This window comes from Rhopalosiphum maidis, chromosome 1 (assembly GCF_003676215.2).
Source record: "Rhopalosiphum maidis isolate BTI-1 chromosome 1, ASM367621v3, whole genome shotgun sequence".
Taxonomy (NCBI): domain Eukaryota; kingdom Metazoa; phylum Arthropoda; class Insecta; order Hemiptera; family Aphididae; genus Rhopalosiphum; species Rhopalosiphum maidis.
This window is the reverse complement of record NC_040877.1, coordinates 22,898,129-22,917,376: the sequence shown is the minus strand read 5'-3', so window position 1 is coordinate 22,917,376 and position 19,248 is coordinate 22,898,129. Positions and strand designations below refer to the sequence as shown.

At 24.8% G+C, this 19,248-nt stretch overlaps 1 protein-coding gene across 4 annotated transcripts in view; it reads right to left on the bottom strand.

Annotated features, from left to right (window-relative positions):
- Positions 1–409: 409 nt before the first annotated feature.
- Positions 410–19,248, bottom strand: part of LOC113551067 (acetylcholine receptor subunit alpha-like) — a 159,205-nt gene continuing 140,366 nt past the window's right edge. Inside the window, exons 9-14 of one of the 4 annotated variants that reach the window (XR_003405100.1) lie at positions 14,151–14,297; positions 11,961–12,131; positions 9,457–9,676; positions 7,365–7,525; positions 3,117–3,187; positions 410–585 (exon numbers count right to left, since the gene is read on the bottom strand). Coding sequence is in view for 3 of the 4 variants with exons in the window: in XM_026953108.1 (XP_026808909.1) it covers positions 5,145–5,187; positions 7,365–7,525; positions 9,457–9,676; positions 11,961–12,131; positions 14,151–14,297 (742 nt within the window). In the remaining variant the exon portion in view is untranslated. Of the gene's footprint in view, positions 586–3,116; positions 3,188–5,118; positions 5,188–7,364; positions 7,526–9,456; positions 9,677–11,960; positions 12,132–14,150; positions 14,298–19,248 lie in introns of those variants that run through there. The other 3 variants (XM_026953115.1, XM_026953108.1, XM_026953100.1) reach the window with 3 other exon arrangements.

Genomic DNA, 19,248 nt, shown 5'->3' with positions numbered 1-19,248 from the left:
CGTAAAAAATATTATCGTTAGTAAATGGCATTTTTCGTTATCATAATAATAGTGGATAGTTTTTTTTTAAATCCACTGTTAAATAAAATTCAACCTGTATAATAATAATATATTATAGTTTTGTGGTCAGTGGTCACTATATTAATGTTATAATATTCGCCACGACAATTAATTAATAATAATAATAATATTTAAACAAATACATTTTGTTTTTATGATAATAATATAGGCAAAGTACCTAAATATATTATTATTGGCACACGCGTACAGTGTCTGTGCATTATCATTATTATTATTGCGTAATAAATTACTCTGTTACTGGGCATCATTGAAATGATCGTTATCAGTATTATAACAAAACTTAATATACAACAAAATTTAAACGTACAAAAACATAATTATATCATTATTTTTTTTTTTTTTTTTTTTTTTAACTAACTTATTAATATATTATCATCGTTATGAACAACCGCTGCAACTGAAACTGCAACTAAAAAAAATGTCGTCACCGGCGTTGGAAATTTGTTTTTGTTTTTCGTTGTTTTTTAGGTGCCTTCACGTTGCGTCAAACTGTACGATGTATATCTGAAACAATAACCGTAAGCAACAATGTACCACGCTCAAACAATGCGTGTAGAATTATCGCTAAAAGTCATTATGATTATCTACACAGTGTAGGTGTACGGTATTAAGTGTGTATTTAAAATACGTGCGAAACATGAACGCATTAAAATCGACAAGAATATTGCAACTTTCCTTTTGCGAATACACAATAACAAACTGTACGTATACATATGTGTATGTATTATGTACTACAATCGCACAGTTTTGTTTTCACGTGAAACGAAAATAATAATAACGAGACGAAACGATAATTGAATAGCGGTCCAATATGTAAAATAATATTTACTCATATACGTTTTAGTGATAAAAAAGCGTGGAGTAAATACACATATTATCTTAAAAAACAGATATAATACAGGCTTTTATGCGACAGTTTATCACAAACATTATAGTAGACATTACAATTTAATTTAATTGTTCGTATTTCTGTGTTTGGGAGTAGGATACTTGTTTTATTTGTTGACATTTTTTTTGTGTATATATAGTGAATTTATACCTATTTGTGATTTAATATGAAAACAACTATTATAGACATTCTATTTGTACGTGGTGATTGTTATTGAAACAACCATAGAGGATATATTTTTATGTAAAGTTAGTAGACAATATTATATAATATTTTATACTCTTCTGTCTCATCGTAATCGATTTAACTGGCTACGGTCGATAAGTGTCTTACGCACTGACATTGGTGCCTACCTTTAAGTCGACACCTAATCACAATTTTAAACTATAAACTGTAAAGGTTCTTGTCCTCCAATTCATATTATATACTGTTGGCAAACTGGAAAATTACTTTTTAAAAGTTTATTTCTCTCATCCTATCTTATCATAGATCTCTTTAGTTAATTACAACCGGAGATTTATTTGCAGATTTACACCACTATACTATATTATGATTCAGTCTCTGTCACTGCAATAGTTTTTATTCGGGTTACAAAGTTCACAAACTTCTTCTCTTGAAGTTCTTATGTTATTAAAATCAGTAACGGTTGTTTTAAACTTCCTTGCCTATACACTTAAAAAGTTAAACTAAAACTACTCGTGTATTATATTAACAATATATTGATTTCTGTTCAGTCTTATTTTGTATTATCTGATTCATCTTCACCCACTGATTCAATCGTACACTACAGAAATTGGAATGGTAAAATGAAAAACCTCTCAGCATCTTTAATTTTCTACCGATCCTCGTAGCGTTTAAGTATTAGTGCATCTTAACCTCGTTCACGCCATCTCTAACTGTGTTGTTAAATCTTGAATTTCTGAAATTACTTATTACTCAATTTTCCTGCAATCTTAATTCTTGTTCAACACACTCTATTAAAAAAAAAAACATTATTTCTCTTCTTATGCTAAATTTTTCTACATTAATGCTCTGTCTAGTCTCTATCTATCAATAATATTGTCCTAATTAAATCCGTTATAAATTAATTAAATTCTCCATAATTGTTGTAAAATGTGATAACTACCGGCTTTATACTCACAATATAATATATGTTTTTCATATATTATATTATATGTTCATTCATGTGTATTATGGTTGAAATATAATAATTATTGTCAATATTTAATTTAAAAATAAATGTATATAGTATTTATACATACATAATTGTGTATATTACAATATTTATAATATATTATGTAAATATATTTTTTTTTTAGATTACATATTGGACTGCTTCTAATAATTTTAGTTTTCCAATACGTTGTATAAGTATTACATACATTAAAAATCTAATGTCTCAATAAATTACACAAATAATTATTAAAGTTGTGTCAATATTTAAAATTAGTTCTAAAACTTTTGATATGCCCTCAAACAACTACGATAATATTATACAACATGTGAATAATACCGTTCTGTACACGTGAAATATATTTGGTCCATCCTACCATAAGGTCTAAAACTTTAAATTTTTTGATTTAAATTTATTATATTTAAATTAATTTATTTTAAATGCTGTTTCATGTAAATAATGTTAATAATATTATGTTTATTAATTCATACATTAAAAAAAATTGGAAATCTAGTTCCTGGAAAATACTTATAATTATTCTATAAATTATGTAAGAATTCTAGTTTTATATTTTTTACGGACTATTGGATAGTACAAAACATATTATGAGGATGAAAGCGAGGAATTACAATCAGATTTTATACAACAATTTAAAATGATTGAAAATTAAACAATTTATGCAATGATAATCAGTGTATCCAATAATGTATAATAGTAAACGTGTACCCCAAAATAATGTGAGAAGATTATTGATAGTTTGCGGTATGCGTAGTGAAACGCGCGGTCCCTAAATTTGAAATTGAGACTGGACATAAATATGTCTGTATTAATCATTATTAATTTAAATTAAATATTTTACACATAAACATATTTTTTATTACATTATAATGATTCGATTACCATTATACTTATACAACAATATTATTAATGAACTGCTTTTGAAATTCAATCTTATATTGTTAGACCACGTACCTTTCCGAGTCAAAGGCGGCCTCCAATAGGATTTTTCTTTTCATTCATAAAAAACTCGTTTTCTTTATGTGCTAATAAAAAAATAAAAAAAGTATTGTACAGAAAATGTCATAATTTCTGTGGACAATGGAAAAATATAGAATTTATACAAGTAAAATTAATTAAATAAATATTTACATGAATAAATCGAAAAATGTTACCTACTTGAAAGATATTATTAATATTGAACTAGCAATACAATGATATAGTCAAACACATTATAAAGAAATATTATTAATATTCCTAACCAAACGTGATTAAATCCAAGCCTATATTATGTTGCAATATGTGCTGTTTTATTATATTGAATTAATTGTATTTAATCGATTTCCAAACAAAGTAATTTCAATAGACTTTCATACATAACATTGCCTTTCTATCTCTATATGTGTTTTATAGGTGTAGTATAGGTATATAACTGTTTAACTGTTTATTTTAATATTTCGTTGTTTTATAACTTTCCGTCCGTCTGACTTTATATGTATAATTACATAAAAATTTAAACCTAGTAAAAAAAAAAAAAAAAATGGTGTATTATTCATTGGAATATAGTTGGACCACTTCAATTTCGTTTGAGCCATTTGTATTAGAACACAATATTATATATTTATGTAATGCGGCTGGTCGTTGCGGGCGTAATGCGTATGATGGACAAATTAGGTAGGACATCATATTATATGCTGATTGAGCGGTACAATATTATTAACCGGTCTGACCACGTAATCTGTGTACTTCAAAATGAAACTTGAACATTTTGAAGTGAAACAATTTGAGTGTATTTTGTGCTGGCAAACGAAATACATTTAAAAATAATGTGCGATAGTTATTGCGGTTGTAGGCATGTCGAATCTTCTATGCGCCCAAAATGTGTATGTGATTTAATGTTCTAACACATGATAACGTTTTTCCACAAATCTACATAGTGGATAAATAATATTATATACATATACAGGTTGGATCTTCAAACATGCTCATGCCCTTTTATTATTGTTTAACAATGTGCATTTATACAAATTATTTGGATTTTTTAAAATTTAAAAGTATATCTACTTAAACCAAATTTTCAAATCCACTCGTTTTTATTTTTATTTTTTTTTAATTTTTTTTATCGTTATTTAAATTGTTTTTTTTTTAAAAAAAAATTAATTTTTTTACTTTAAGTTGTTAAGCAGATGATTTTTGTCTTTAAGATTTTGATCTATATAAATATATAAAACTGAATGGGTATACTTTCTGAGTTATTAAATTTCATTATATAGATAATATTCTTTAATAATGACTTAATACAAACATAAAATATAATTTATAATATTTTTTAGTTTACTCAACTATAATTAAACACCAACAATCTTAATAGATTACAAAATCATCGTTTATATTAATAGGTATTACTTTAGTTTTTAAATCATACACCAACCTTCTAAATCATTAAGTTTAATAACTCAAAAACTACTTATTTACCTTTTGATTGAGATGCATCAAAACTTAAAAGTAAAAAATCATTTGCTAATCAGTAATAAATAAACAGAACGCAATAAAATATTGTGGTTTTTGTTTGAAAAAATACGTTTGTATCATCAGAAGACACTCCTTAAATGCTATAAAGCATCTAAATATTTTAAAATATAGTTTTTCAGTGTAATAGGTAATTAAAATTTAAACATCAGAATTTGAATCAATGTGGTATTAAACGAAAAAAGAGCTTGGCGATTCATAAAACCAGATGCGTATAATACTTTGTATTTTGTGCGATAAAGTATGTTATGAAAAATCGTTCGTGGAAATTCATGCTAGTGGCAATTAAGTGTATTGTTATAATGTGGAAAAAATGTAAAAGTTTTATTAATATGACATGTATAATATAAATTGCAAGACCGTTGTGTATTTGATTATGTGAGTGAGAGATTAAAAAAAAATTAAACATTGCAATCGAAAAAAAACGATATCGATTTATAATAGGTAATTACAATTTATTATTGGTACTTTATTTCAATAACGGCCTATCTTCAGTTTCTTCCTTATGCTAGGTGACCTGTAATTTATTATTAAATTTTTAAACACTTCGGTCAAGTAGTCGTTGCGGTGGTAAAAGAGAATAAGTCAATTTGACTATGTTTCTATCTTGCAGAAAAAAAAATATTATGACATACGTAATTTTAATTATCAAAATAAAGCAGATTATTATTATGTCGGATGTCACCAGGGAGGAGGGGCTTCAGGGGGTTTAGACCCCCCCTCGAAATTTTTCTTGAAATAAGAATGAGTAGGTTTAAATGCCTATTATATTTAAAACTTGTATAATATAACATATAAATACTCTAACCCCCCCCCACACACAAAAATAAATGTTTTTCTGGCTACGGCCTTGGATGTCACTATGTCGAATTTTTTGTTATATCGAACTACATTGAAATCTCTTTGAAACTATCATTACGATTAATAGTATTTTTTTCTCGATAACTCGAAATAAAATTTATCGTTTTTCGTTATCTCTATTACACAAATAATATTTTTTACTACGGAAAAAACAAAAAAATTAAGCAGTAAATTCAGTATAGTAATTGTGATTTCACGCGTTTGTTGTCAATATTTGTAGTCATTTGTATACACGTGAAATAGAAAATAAGCGTAAATTAAACGACTTAAATTTTTACATTCTTAACTTTAATGACAGATTTAAAAAAAAAAAATGCATTCATTCATTATTGCAGTTTATTATTATGTATGTACTATTGGTGCTTTAAATTTTATGATTAAGCATTTTAAGCATTTAAATTATTTACAAATTTTATCAATTTCAATAAAACTCGATAACTCAAAGTTTTCGATATCTAGAATTTTTTCCTGTTCCTCTTGAGATTCGACTTAACAACAATCTACTGTATTTGTTTCGTATTTTTTTTTTTTTACCTTACATCATACGATTCATATGTGAAAAATAAAAATACAGAAACTAGTTTTATTTTGTTTCCCAAAAAATAATGATTTTGACTTATTTTCTTTTATCCGTCAACGTCCGTCCATTCATAAGTTTTTCATTATTATAATATTATAAACATCAGGGTGGATTATTATTGAATATGTATATGTATATTGTATGTTATATTTTTAAATATTTTATACATAATAATAAAAATAATGATAACTATTATTTTATTTTTTTTTATACGAGTATATCAAATCATTCCTATCGAATTTAACACAATATTAATCAAATATCTGTATAATATATTTATATAACACATTTTTTTTTAAACTAAGTGATTAAACTGTTTTGATAATCACATGATAATATTATTTAAACGTGTATTATAATTTAACATGCCATAATATTACCCTGAGAAAAGAAATATAACTTGTGTTATGAAAATTGTGTAGAATTTCATAATAGTATAACATATTATAGAATTTTATTTAATATCAAATCCTTTATATTATAGTGCTAATAAAAAATATTTCATAATATTTATTCACTGTGAAATTTGAATAAAAAAGACCTTTAAAAACTATAAGATATGTACTTTGTAATATAAACATTAAACATGAGCAAAAATACAACTCGTCCGACTTTCTTGTTTCTTAGTTATATTATTTTGAAGTTCGTAAACTATAAAATTATGCACTTGTATGATATCATATTTTATGTATTTTTATACTGAAGCAGCATCGTCCTAAGCGACTGTGCATATGTATAATATTATATTGTTTCTCAAAAGTAAGTATACAACACGAATAATACCGTAATAATATAATCATAATATTATTGGGATGCACATTTAATTTGTGTTACTCATATAAAGTACGCCTTGCCGGCAATAATATATATATATATTAAGGGTAACAGGGGCGGATTTCCCTGATCTCTAAAGGTTGTGTTTTTTTTTAAATAATAAGCATTTAGAAATGTATTTGTAACAATAAAATGCTGTAATATTATCGTTGAATAGAATAGAAATTGAAAATATTATGATTGAAAAACTAAGATTAAAAAATCGAAAAGTTCGATTAATTCCGCTTTGTTGAAATGAAACCTAGAAACCTAGAAAGTTATTTTGAAACGTTTTAATCATCCACCCCTCCCCACTCAGCACTTTTAAAATCTTTAAATAACGCCACTTTTGACGTCTACGTATTTTATTAAAACATAATATTTAATATAATATCGTCGATACATTATAATATTATTGTTAAGACTTCCATCATACTTACGTTTGGTATTCGCTGAATTTTTTGTCGATCGGTATTCGGTCATCGTACAACGTGGGCGCTTGTAGGATAATACCTGCCGTGCCCGCGAACACGGCCAGTGTAAATATCCACAAGAATAGTCTGTCCAAGACCATCGCGACATACTTCCAATCTTCTTTCACCTGCACAAAGCACGTAGAGGATAATCGTATGGAAATAATACTGTTGTCTATATACGAGCGCACACCGGATAGGCGTTGAGATTGATTGATTGTACCCATACGGCGCAAAGTTTTCGTTCGAGGTCGAGCAAGTAATCCGTAATAGAGCTGCGCCGTATGTACGGGTGATAATACAGTAAGTTTGATAGGTAATATAATAATAATATATTATAATGTTTTGCGATTTACCGTCGAACGTTCAAAAACACGCGAGTAGACTCTACAGAGGTTATGATAGGGAGTGTGTGGAGGTGATATTTATAAGAATTTTAATGAATGTGTTAAATTTGAATTTAAATTTGAATTCATTATTATACATATACGATGAAAAATTATTCTGAGTGAAGAATGTCTAACTTTCTTGTAACTAAAATTATTTTAATAATAATTCTCAATTTTTCCCAGATTATTTAAAAAAATGCAAACCAATAACATCTAATTGCCAATAAAAATCTCCACCAAAATTGATTATCAAATTTTTTTTTCTTCAGTCACAAAAGTAAGAAACACGTCATATCATTGTAAAATTAGTATGACTTTACTGCGTCCTGTATCTAAAATGTAAACTAAATAAATCTAAACATTTAAACGCTTATTATTTAAATTGGTGGATATAATGTCTATAATTTTAATTCACTAAACATTTTGATCTCGTTTAAATATATTAATTGGTAAACATTATATTAAATTCGACATTTTCTTGGTTATTTAAAAAAGTCAGATTATTAATAATCGTGAAAAAGTTTATATGCTTTAATAACAGTCTGATAAATCGGCTGAAGGCGAAACGACGAGAGAAAATTTTTGTATGAAATATATTTTATTAAAATAATATAACTATAATATATATATATATATATTAAAAAAAATTAATTAAAAATATGTATATAATTTGATCACAGAAAGTTTGATAATATTATATTCGTTATTACTGATCATACAAATATAAGAAACTAATTTGGATAAAAAGTGAATACAATATCTATTATTTTATACAGCGAACAAGTATTGGACATTCGTTTTGATTCCTTCAAGCTGATAATATGTACCTAGTTTTATGATACATTTGAAAAAAGATTCTGTATTATAATGATGATGATATATATATATACGTATATATAATATACAATGTAAGTTCCATTATTTTTCAAATTACAATATAAAATCATTATATTTTTATAGATTTTATTATAACTGAACATGATTTTACTTATTTTGAGTTTTAGGTCGTTTTTTTATATGCGTAGACAAGCTCCGAAGTAATTGAAAATCTACCTCTTTAAAATATCGTCTAGACAAGATTCTTCACATAGAAAAATACTACTAAGGGTTTTTTGAGTTCTCTTATTTCTCAAATAAATAAAATTATATTAAAAAAATAAAACATCTTTGTTGCGTTCGGAATCGAGTAAGACAAGGCCAATCGTCGCATAAGTTGTTACGCAAATGGGGAAAAGTTAATATTATATTTTACAGTACAGCTACGAAGTATAAGCATAATGATGCACAACGACATCGAACCAATTATACTGACATCGATATGATTGGTTTATCGAAAGTATACCAATATTCAATACAATTTAATTACAGTTTCTATTTTCTACTTTTATAAGTTTTGATAGTTCATCAATGGCAAACAACGATAAACACTCTGGATAAGCAATGATTTCTATTTTTAGTCTATAATTTTAATTAAATATTTAATTGTTTTTGTTTATTATATTATAGTATGAAAACTTTTTTTTAATGTCTATAATTACAATATAAATGCGTCAATAAATTATCCAAGAAGTATCGTATTATTTTTAGTTTTATAAATTACATCGATATCGACGTGCAACATTAATAATTATCAGAGATGCGGTAAGTCAAAGTTTGCATATTATACATACTTTGGTTGCGTCGTCCGTTATTTTCGTGTGTTCCGCGATGAATCGGATGCAAAAACACGATTTGTGCATGGCTGGAGGACAGGATGAATGCAGAAATCCAGGGCTCCTAAGCAGGATAGAGCTCTTACTGCAATCTGTTGTCATCTCGGTTACTGATATCTCATCGGACATCAGACTCTGCGCCACCCCGTGTACCTGACAGCTACCTCCTTCTCCGTCACTACAGTTAACCAATAAAATATTGTAAGACATTTGTTTTTGTGTCGTATATTTTGGTAAATGTAAAAAATATAGTAAATAATAAATTATTACATAGTACTGCGATAAAATCATAAGGGCAAATAAAACCAGAAAAAAAATAGTATTATATTATTTGATATACAGGTGATTAAGAATATACTGTTTTCAGTAACGAGTAGGCAACGAGTACAAAGAGAATCATCGTTGACGGCAGATTCAGAGTCAACAAACATTTTGTATAGAGAATAAATATAATAAAAGTTTTTCAGGCTTTTATTTTTCCAAAAGCAATAAAGTTGCATGCTCTACCGTAGCAATCATAAAAATTATTTAAATGCATTGCTATTTACGCCATTTTGTTTAAATTATTATATAGTTTATAAATAGAATATAATAAACATATTCCGCGTTTAAATGATTCAAAGCTAACTTGTATATTAATATAGTTACCATCGAATACATACTTCAGTATTATCATCATAATTGTTATTATTAAATTATCTCGTATTGAATAACTCAAAGCACTTAAGGTATGAATATTGTATGTGGATAATTAAAGATGGAATACATTAAAAATGTTATTCCGTTGTTAAAAAGTAGAAAGAAAAGCAAGTGCGGTTTATTATTTCGGTAAGCAATGAAATTTCTATTCCAAAAACTTATAGTTACGCCTTATGGGAATAATGCAAAAAAACATTCAAGCATTAATAAAATACCTTAGACAAACACAATAAGATACAGAATTACAAAAATAACTCGAATACACGAACGGCTATCTCCTCGGGGATATTACTCTCTTATATAAGTGATAAAACAATATTATATTTTGCTTCGTCGTCTTTTAGAATTATACGGGATGTTGTTGATACTAAATTTGATGTGAAAATGTTTTTGGTAATATTAATAATTAATAGAGATTGAAATATTGGAGAACATTAAACATATAATATGTTATATCGTAGACGCAAAATTGCCAAATTTGTGAAACACGAACTTTTCACCTATCTATTTCGTAAAACAGACAATCGACCTGCACAATTTATGAACTGGGCAGAAAAATGATGATTCTCATAACTAAGTTACATTAAATGAAATTCAATTTATGAAATTTTAAAATTCTAGAACACTTGTGACCTTAAACCTAATATATAGCATTTAAGTTTAAATTGAATGAATTGTTATTAATAAAATAAAACGGTTAATATAATTGAATATTATATTTACTGTACACGAAAAGATAGTCGATTTAAATTTATGGAAAATCTTTATGATGATTATGATTTCATAAATACGATAATTATTTATTTAAATGATGTTATGTGATTACAAGACCAGCAAAGAAATAGTAACGATACGTCGCACCAGAGATATTGTTTTTAATTTTTAATTAATACAAATACGTGGATGAGTGAAGTATTTAATTTAATTATTGTTTGATTATATAGGTCAAGAAGACGTCAACATGAGCATTTATAAGGGATTTAATAGTGGTAGTTTTAAAAAATGTTTGAAAAAAGTGTAAATTTATGTAAATACTATTAAATTTTTCAAAGTAATTCACAATATGTCAGATGTATGTACTACGTACTTTTGGTTGTTTCGTAATCACAAAATCATATAGAAAAATAAGTAAAAATAATAAGTTCATTCGTGTCAATTAAATATCGGTCCTATATTTAATAGTTTTAAATAAAATAAAATAATTAAAATATTACCTAGAAATTGATATATCAGTTTTTAGTTTTAACTTCTTGAGCAGTAAACATTTTAAGACGATGATATCGTATTTTTTTTTTTATTCAGTATGTAGTTATCAAAATGATTTTTTAAAAATTAGATATTTGAAAAATGAATATAATATGAAGCCCTAGATAAAACTTTTGTCTTTAATTTTGAATATTCAACGATTCTTTGACACTATGTTATGATGTACGATAAAACGCGCGTTGAAATCTTTTTGGCAATATTACCAATGTTTATTATTTTTTTTTTCCATGATATTTAATATTTTATTTGTTTTTCAGCACGTCTGTTTACACGAAGTTCGATATAAAGAATTTCTTTGTGAAAAAATAGGTCATCCGTAAACAGTGGGCACCATATATTATGAAATAATTAAATGTGCATATTTAACGAAATGTTCAAAATATAGGGACCGCTTCACGAATCGAATCAGTCGTACATTAAGAGCGTGAGTGGTGTGACACGGATGTTCAATATATATATATATATATATATATTATTGTATATACATCACTTCTGACCTGGATAAGTCTTCTTTGGACGTTTCTCTGGTGCCTTTCGACACGCTACTGTCATCTGTTTGTCGGCGACCTTTATCTTTACCGGCTTCTGTGCTGTCGTAACCACAGCCAGCCTGGAAGAAACATGGATGTATGTCTCTGCCTTTCAGCATTATCGAACCGGCGTTGAATCTATTTACAACACATTTCGTAAACATGAGAGTATTATCATTACAATCGTGTAAGCTTATAAAATATTATCTTGAGTAGAACGCAGGTATTTATAGGAATTAATATTACTGTTATTAAAGTTTTATAATTTATTTCATGTTTATCGAAACGGATTAACGGAATATTATTTTATACGCGTTGGTACAATACATTTAATAATTTTAAGAAAATTGTATTCAAAACTCAATAATTGAACTTATAAAATTAACATTGTAATATTATTATAGTAACATTATTGTTAACTATGATTGATGATTATTGCGTTTAGGTGATTTTAACAATATATGAGCGTATTATTGTTCTTATAAGATATTTTTTAAACCTATCAATCGTGTTATTAGATTTCAAAGACACTAGCTAAGTTTCATAAATAAAATATAATATTATTTCGAAAAGTGTACTATGTGGTTGATGATTGATCATTTAAAAATGGTGTTCTACAAGAATGAACCTATATTGCCTATAAAATAATATCCGGTAAGTATAATATTACACTTGTTATATGATGGATAGCAATACATTGCAATTAATATAATTTGTTGCAAGTTTTTAATTATTTATAAAAAATTATCACAACGAATTTTAGTTTTAATAGATTATAATATTATAGGTATATTACGTGTATACATTTTATACAATAAAAAAAAGAAATTTTATTTGCTTTCGTAGCAATGTGACGTCTATACAATTGTAGATTTCTAAATATTACATAGACTTATAATATAATTAAAAAAAAAATACTTTATTCTATTATATTTTAATTAAAATATTTGAAATAAAATTTTTAAATAATTATACATTTATTGTACCGTATAAATGATTTATAGTATTACAGTAAATAATAAAACAAAATGTATACGGTTAAAAACTATTAAACAAATAATTTCAAATATTAAACAAAAATTTCAATATTTATTTGTTTTCTGAATAATGCTTTTTTGTTTATTATTTTTTTTTCAATTTATCTTTAATTAAATACTTATGATTTAAAAACAATTATAAAAATGTACTTATATTACATGTACAATTTCGTTCATTACAATTTTCATGTATGATGTTTGTAAACTTGTAAAGACATCTGTCACAAAATAATAATACAATGCGAGTAAACTGTAACTATATTACCTTGAAATATTTAAAATGTATATTATTATTCAGTATAAATATGCATTTTGTTATTTATTTTAATAAAATAATAGCTCATTCGCAATTTTCAAAACTTGGATGAGTAAGATGGATTAATAACAATAAACAATGAAACAAATTAAAAAATTGTGATTTTATTCTTCTTCTCAACTGTAATTATTACTATAATACAAAAGATCTCGTCTATCTTATGTTAAGAAATAGACTATATGGTTGATTTTCGATAAAAAAAAAAAATAATTACATAGGTCAATAATTTCCATTAGATTGTTTTAAATAGATTCAGCTAATAAACTGCTATGAAACATAAAAACTACAAACGATTAATAACATAATATATTTTGTTAACTTGATTGTTAAAATGAATACAGTGATATTAAATTATTATTAACCAAACTATGCCCTGTATCGACTATATTTATTAAAAGATAAACAGTATTATAACTATAACATTTGTTGTTTTGAAAAAAATGCATTAGGTACCAACAGTTTTAATATTAAAATTTATTTAAAATAATAAAAATGTTTTTTATGTTACCGTTATTAAATTACTTATTCAGTTAATTAACGTTATAAAAAATAAATTAATTCTAAATATTATGTTTTTTTGTAGGCTATTTCTAATAAACTAAGCATGTATATAAAAGTATTTTTCAGGGGGTTACCGGTGAAAAAAAAATAAAAGTTATTTATAATTTATATTACTAATATTATTGTTATGTATATATTGAACTTAAATACAAATATACAAATTGTTGTTATAAATATTTTTTTCTTTTCAATACCATAGATTAGCAAACTTAATTTATGCGTATTTATATTGTGCATATTTACTTATTTGGTTCGAACTGGTATTGAGGTCTTCGCATGACTAAAAGTCTTGGCAGTATATGGATGAACACTCTTTTTACCCAAGGAGCCATTTTGTGCGTCTGAGGTGATCGGAAATGAACGTTCAATACGACAACGGTAACACAAATGCTGAAAAAAAAGTCTTAAATATTTATTTACACTTAAATACAATATTATTTTTCATCATGACAGAAATTCAAAGGAAATATCTCTCCGTAAAAATATTTTGTTTTTAAACTGATAAAAAAATCATACAAAAGCTCTTCAAAATCAAATCAAAGTGTAACAAAAGTCTGATTTATAATAAATATTATTGAATATCGAAAATATATTATATAAGAAATATATTCTATATTTAATTTTAATGAGATTTGATTGTTGATGCTTAAAAGTTAAATTAACAAATAATATTGATTTATAAATATTAAATTACTTTTGGTTATTTTTACAACACTTATATTATACAAATTATTTATTTTTGTATGTAATAATTAGATATTTATAGACGAAAATCAAAAACTGAAACGTTGATATTTAAATTTATAAAATATTGTAATTTGAGGTTAATATATTTATTATTTACATGCAATTAGTTAACATCGAAAAAATTAATGGTAGTAATTAGTGTAGCTGTATAGGTTCATTACAAGCTGAATAAAATTAAATGAACACAATCCTTGTTGATCACCCACATCTGTGTAAATATACAGTATACTATACTTTTGTATAGTTTATTATTATTTATGTGTAAGATCTGGGAAAATTATTAATTTTGAAAAAAAAATGTAATAAGTGGTCAATTAAATATTTTATCATGAATTTCAGTGTCTATCGAAAAAAATATGCTTGTTTTGCATATTATATATTATTATTTCAATAGTTAAATAATTTAAATCCCGTGTTTATTTTTATTGTATTAAATAGTAGTATCATTTTCGTACACGTTATTTTTCTATTTACTGTAAGTCATTAATACAAGTGATAATCATTCGCTGAGTAGGTATATTCAATTCATTTAGAACTCAAGCAGTATAAGTATTACATACTATTGATAAATAAAAGTATGTATACTTATAGTATATTAAAATTATTTTAAAAACGTTTATAATTTAAATTAATTATGCACATTGTCAAATTTATTGAATTAATTTATTCATACTTTATGTTCTTTTATCAACAAGCTTTAAACAATCATCATGAATAAACGCATAGTTGTTTAATTAATTTGCTGTTATTTAACGATAGATTAATTTCGATGATGTTTTTAAGGTAAAATTCCAGTTACCTACTCAATTGTATTTCAGGAAAACAAAACCAAAATGGCTATATAAAAGAATAACAAATAAAACACGTCATTGGTAAGGTATATATATGTTATTTTTTTTTTAAGAGAATACAACTATACTATAATACTTATAATAAAAACGTATGATAAAATACATTGTATATTTAATTGACAGTGAAAAATTCACTTGAGGATAAGTCTTACCTAATATTAATTCATATGTATATATTGCTATTGGTGTTGGGTTCAGGTCCCTAAATCATATACTTTTTAGGTGATGTGGAGGATTTCCCTAGAGAGTATAAGATTTTATAGTTCTCTAATTAGTGGTCTATTAAACTGTGATAATTTAAAAAAAAAAATTAACTTATTATTTTTTTTATATTCCTAACTATATTTTGAAATAAATGTTTAAATATTTTTATTTTAATACATTTAATGTTTACTTACTATTTTAGTTATATTGATCAACATAATTAAATTAATTAATTAATCATTATTCATATTTATACTATTATGTATCAATTGCTGCTATATATGTTACGAACATTTAAATCAAAAATATTCATTATAGTGTAAATGTGTAATATACGAGTACAGTAACATTATTATACATACTAAAAGTTTGTTCTTAACATATTTAATTGAAAAGGCCATTCTTAAATATAAGTAAACATAATATTCAAAACGAAGGAAATATTATAATTCGTAACACATTTTTCGTTGAAAGATGAACCAAACAGCTAAAAGGGTGTATTAAAATAAAATATAAACCCAATGTACCAACTAAAATGGATTTCATAGGAATCTGGTTATAACTTCCTGAAAAAAATGATGTATCTCCTTGTTATAATTTATTACGTAGGTAGGTATTTAATATATATATAATATTTATATTGATTTTTATGGAAATTTTTTCTTAAATAGCTTTTGCTTTTTATTTTTTGCAGATAAATCAAAAGTATTAAAATCGATTATTTATTTTATGTCTTTGAAAACGTTATGTACTTAAATATGTGTATCTAAATATCTAATATTTAGTCCAAAACTTAAAATTAAAAAAAATATGCATATATTTAATTTTAAAATGTTCAATAAACAATCGTCGTATTTTTTTCGAATTTAGTTAGTTAAAAATAAGTAAATTAAATAATATTTTTTAATAAATATATTTAAATTAATAGTAAATTAATTATGAAGTTTATTATTTTTCAGCAAATCTAATCTTTTTTTAATACAATCTATTAAGATACTAATATTATTGTAAAAATCCTTTTGAGATAATATTCGTCTTATTTGTAAGTTGTTCATTAACCAGAATTGATTTTTAAGTCTGTTTAGATTTCTATTGCAAATTGGGTAAATTAATAGCGTATCTGTCTATTACGTAAATGCCATTTGGATTAAAATAAATATCTACATATCAGTCTAGTTCATATAGGAATTTGAAAATATATAAGTAATGACTTCAATTAGATTCCGATTGACTTCATTTCGTATGGTAATTGTAAAATAAATTTCAAATCCATTAGTTAGAAATTAGTTGTTTGATAAGTTTTAAGCAGTATTTTAACATAACCATGCGAAAAATAAGTATAATTAAAAATTAATATTAATTATATATCTAATCAGATCATAATATTGTGGTTAAACTTAAAACCATGTTTATAAACAGGTGTAGTCTATTTTAAAATAGGCTATAGTAAATATTTTTGCAATTGCTAAAATTAATTATATTTTCTCTTAAGTCTTAAGAGTATAAAGTTTATACTATAAACCAAAAGATTAATTGTTATAACTAAATTTATAATTGAGCATGTAGATAAAATTAGAATCAAGAAACTAAAGATAGTGTGTTCTGGCGATATTTTTCTATTTGATATTAGCCAAACTATTTGATAACTAGTTTTATATTGACTGATTGACTGAATATAACAATCAATATTTATTATACACAAAGTACTAACTAATTTGTTTTCAAAAAGGTTATATTATATTGTACAAAAAAAGTTGGACAATAATCGTAAACTCAGCACTAAAAGAATCGGACTTATTTCAATCATTTTTTTTTCACAACAACCAGCCAATATAATATATTGACTATAAATGGTCGGAGAGGTTCTATGAAATATTGAATTCCATATGCAAAAATAAGTGTTGAAATAAAATATGTGTTTATATGTGCCAAAAAAAAGTCAAATGAAATATATCGAAAAGTGTCGTTGAAGTTTGTTTTGTTGCAACGAACCGAATTGTATATCTTTTTTTTTTTTTGTTTAAAGAGAAAAATACTGTTTTTTACGGATGTTGTAAATAAAATACAACGATAAGAAATATATAATATAATTTGCACCATCAAATCGTATTGTTATATTTAGACAGAAGATATTGAATTGAAAATTGTATGTATTGGTGCAGAGAAATAATTATTTTATAGGTTTAAATAAAAAAATAATAATGACTATCGTAAAAAGTTTTTTGTATTTAATACGTAGTTTATAATTTCAGTATACATATATTTTTTTTATTTTGCAGCTTAAATTCTGAATTAGTTGATTGAATGTTTTCAACAGTCGAATATTATTTTAGATATTCCATTGAATTAATAAAAATATTTTTAATATTAAAATGATAAATTTTAATTCATTTCAAATACGTTTTACAATTTTCAATATATACTTTCCTAAAATAATTAAATTAACAACACGTTTGTAATTTTTAATACAAATTTAAAGTATTGTCACTATCATTTAGATAGTAAATTTGAATACAATATATAGCTTGGGGAGATTCAATTAAACAATTTTATGGTTTTATGTAAGTAATTATCTTTATGTATTATACAGTTATTTACTATAGTAGTAAAAAAGTTAACAGATATTTTCCAGAGCAATTTTCCAGTCACTTAAAAGTAGATTTATTTTTTTGTTCGTTATTTATCGATCATTATGCACAGTACAGGAATATGTTCAATTGCTGACAATTTTGAAATAGCTTATAATATAAGAAAAAAAACATAGAATAATCACTATTAGAAACGAAACTAAACCTCACCAACCTTCTAACCGGAATAATTTTTGTTTTATTTTTTATAAATCACCATTGAAACCTAAACTGAAATAAATATTTGAAGGTAAAATATTTTTTGATTCCTATATTATAGTGCATCTATTTAGTTTTAATAAATTAATATAAATTAGTTAGAGGAAACTATTAGAACGCTTTATTATAATAGATTAAAACGTATGTATTTATACACAAATGTTTATTTTTGAATTAGTCCTTATAATATAATAATATAAAGTCCACGTAGCGTATAACATTTTTAACGGACCAAAAATATTTCTATTGAATATTTGAGTGAAAAGTATTGGAATGATAAAGCCGAAAAAATAGTTTTTGTAACTAGACGGCATTTTAAAGTTTTCACGACGAGCTAAAAAATAATAATAAATAAAGAAAAAAATAATGTCTGATTATGATGTATATATATATATATATATATATATATATATATATATATATATATATATTGTATACGTGACCTTTACTTCAATCTGAAATGGAATACGTGAGAGCATTATCATGTCTCTTCACATTTATGTCCACTAAATGGGGAAGGATTCCGAAGACGTTTTTAGTGCCCCTTTTTTCCGTCATATAGTACAGCCTACCGTTTGGCCGATATGGCGAATACGAGATATTTTCCCTCGGTCTCGGTAACCGATAAAGAAAGAATGTTTTTATTATTAATGGTTATGGGTCCAAATGTAAGAAATATTGTCCATAAAGCTG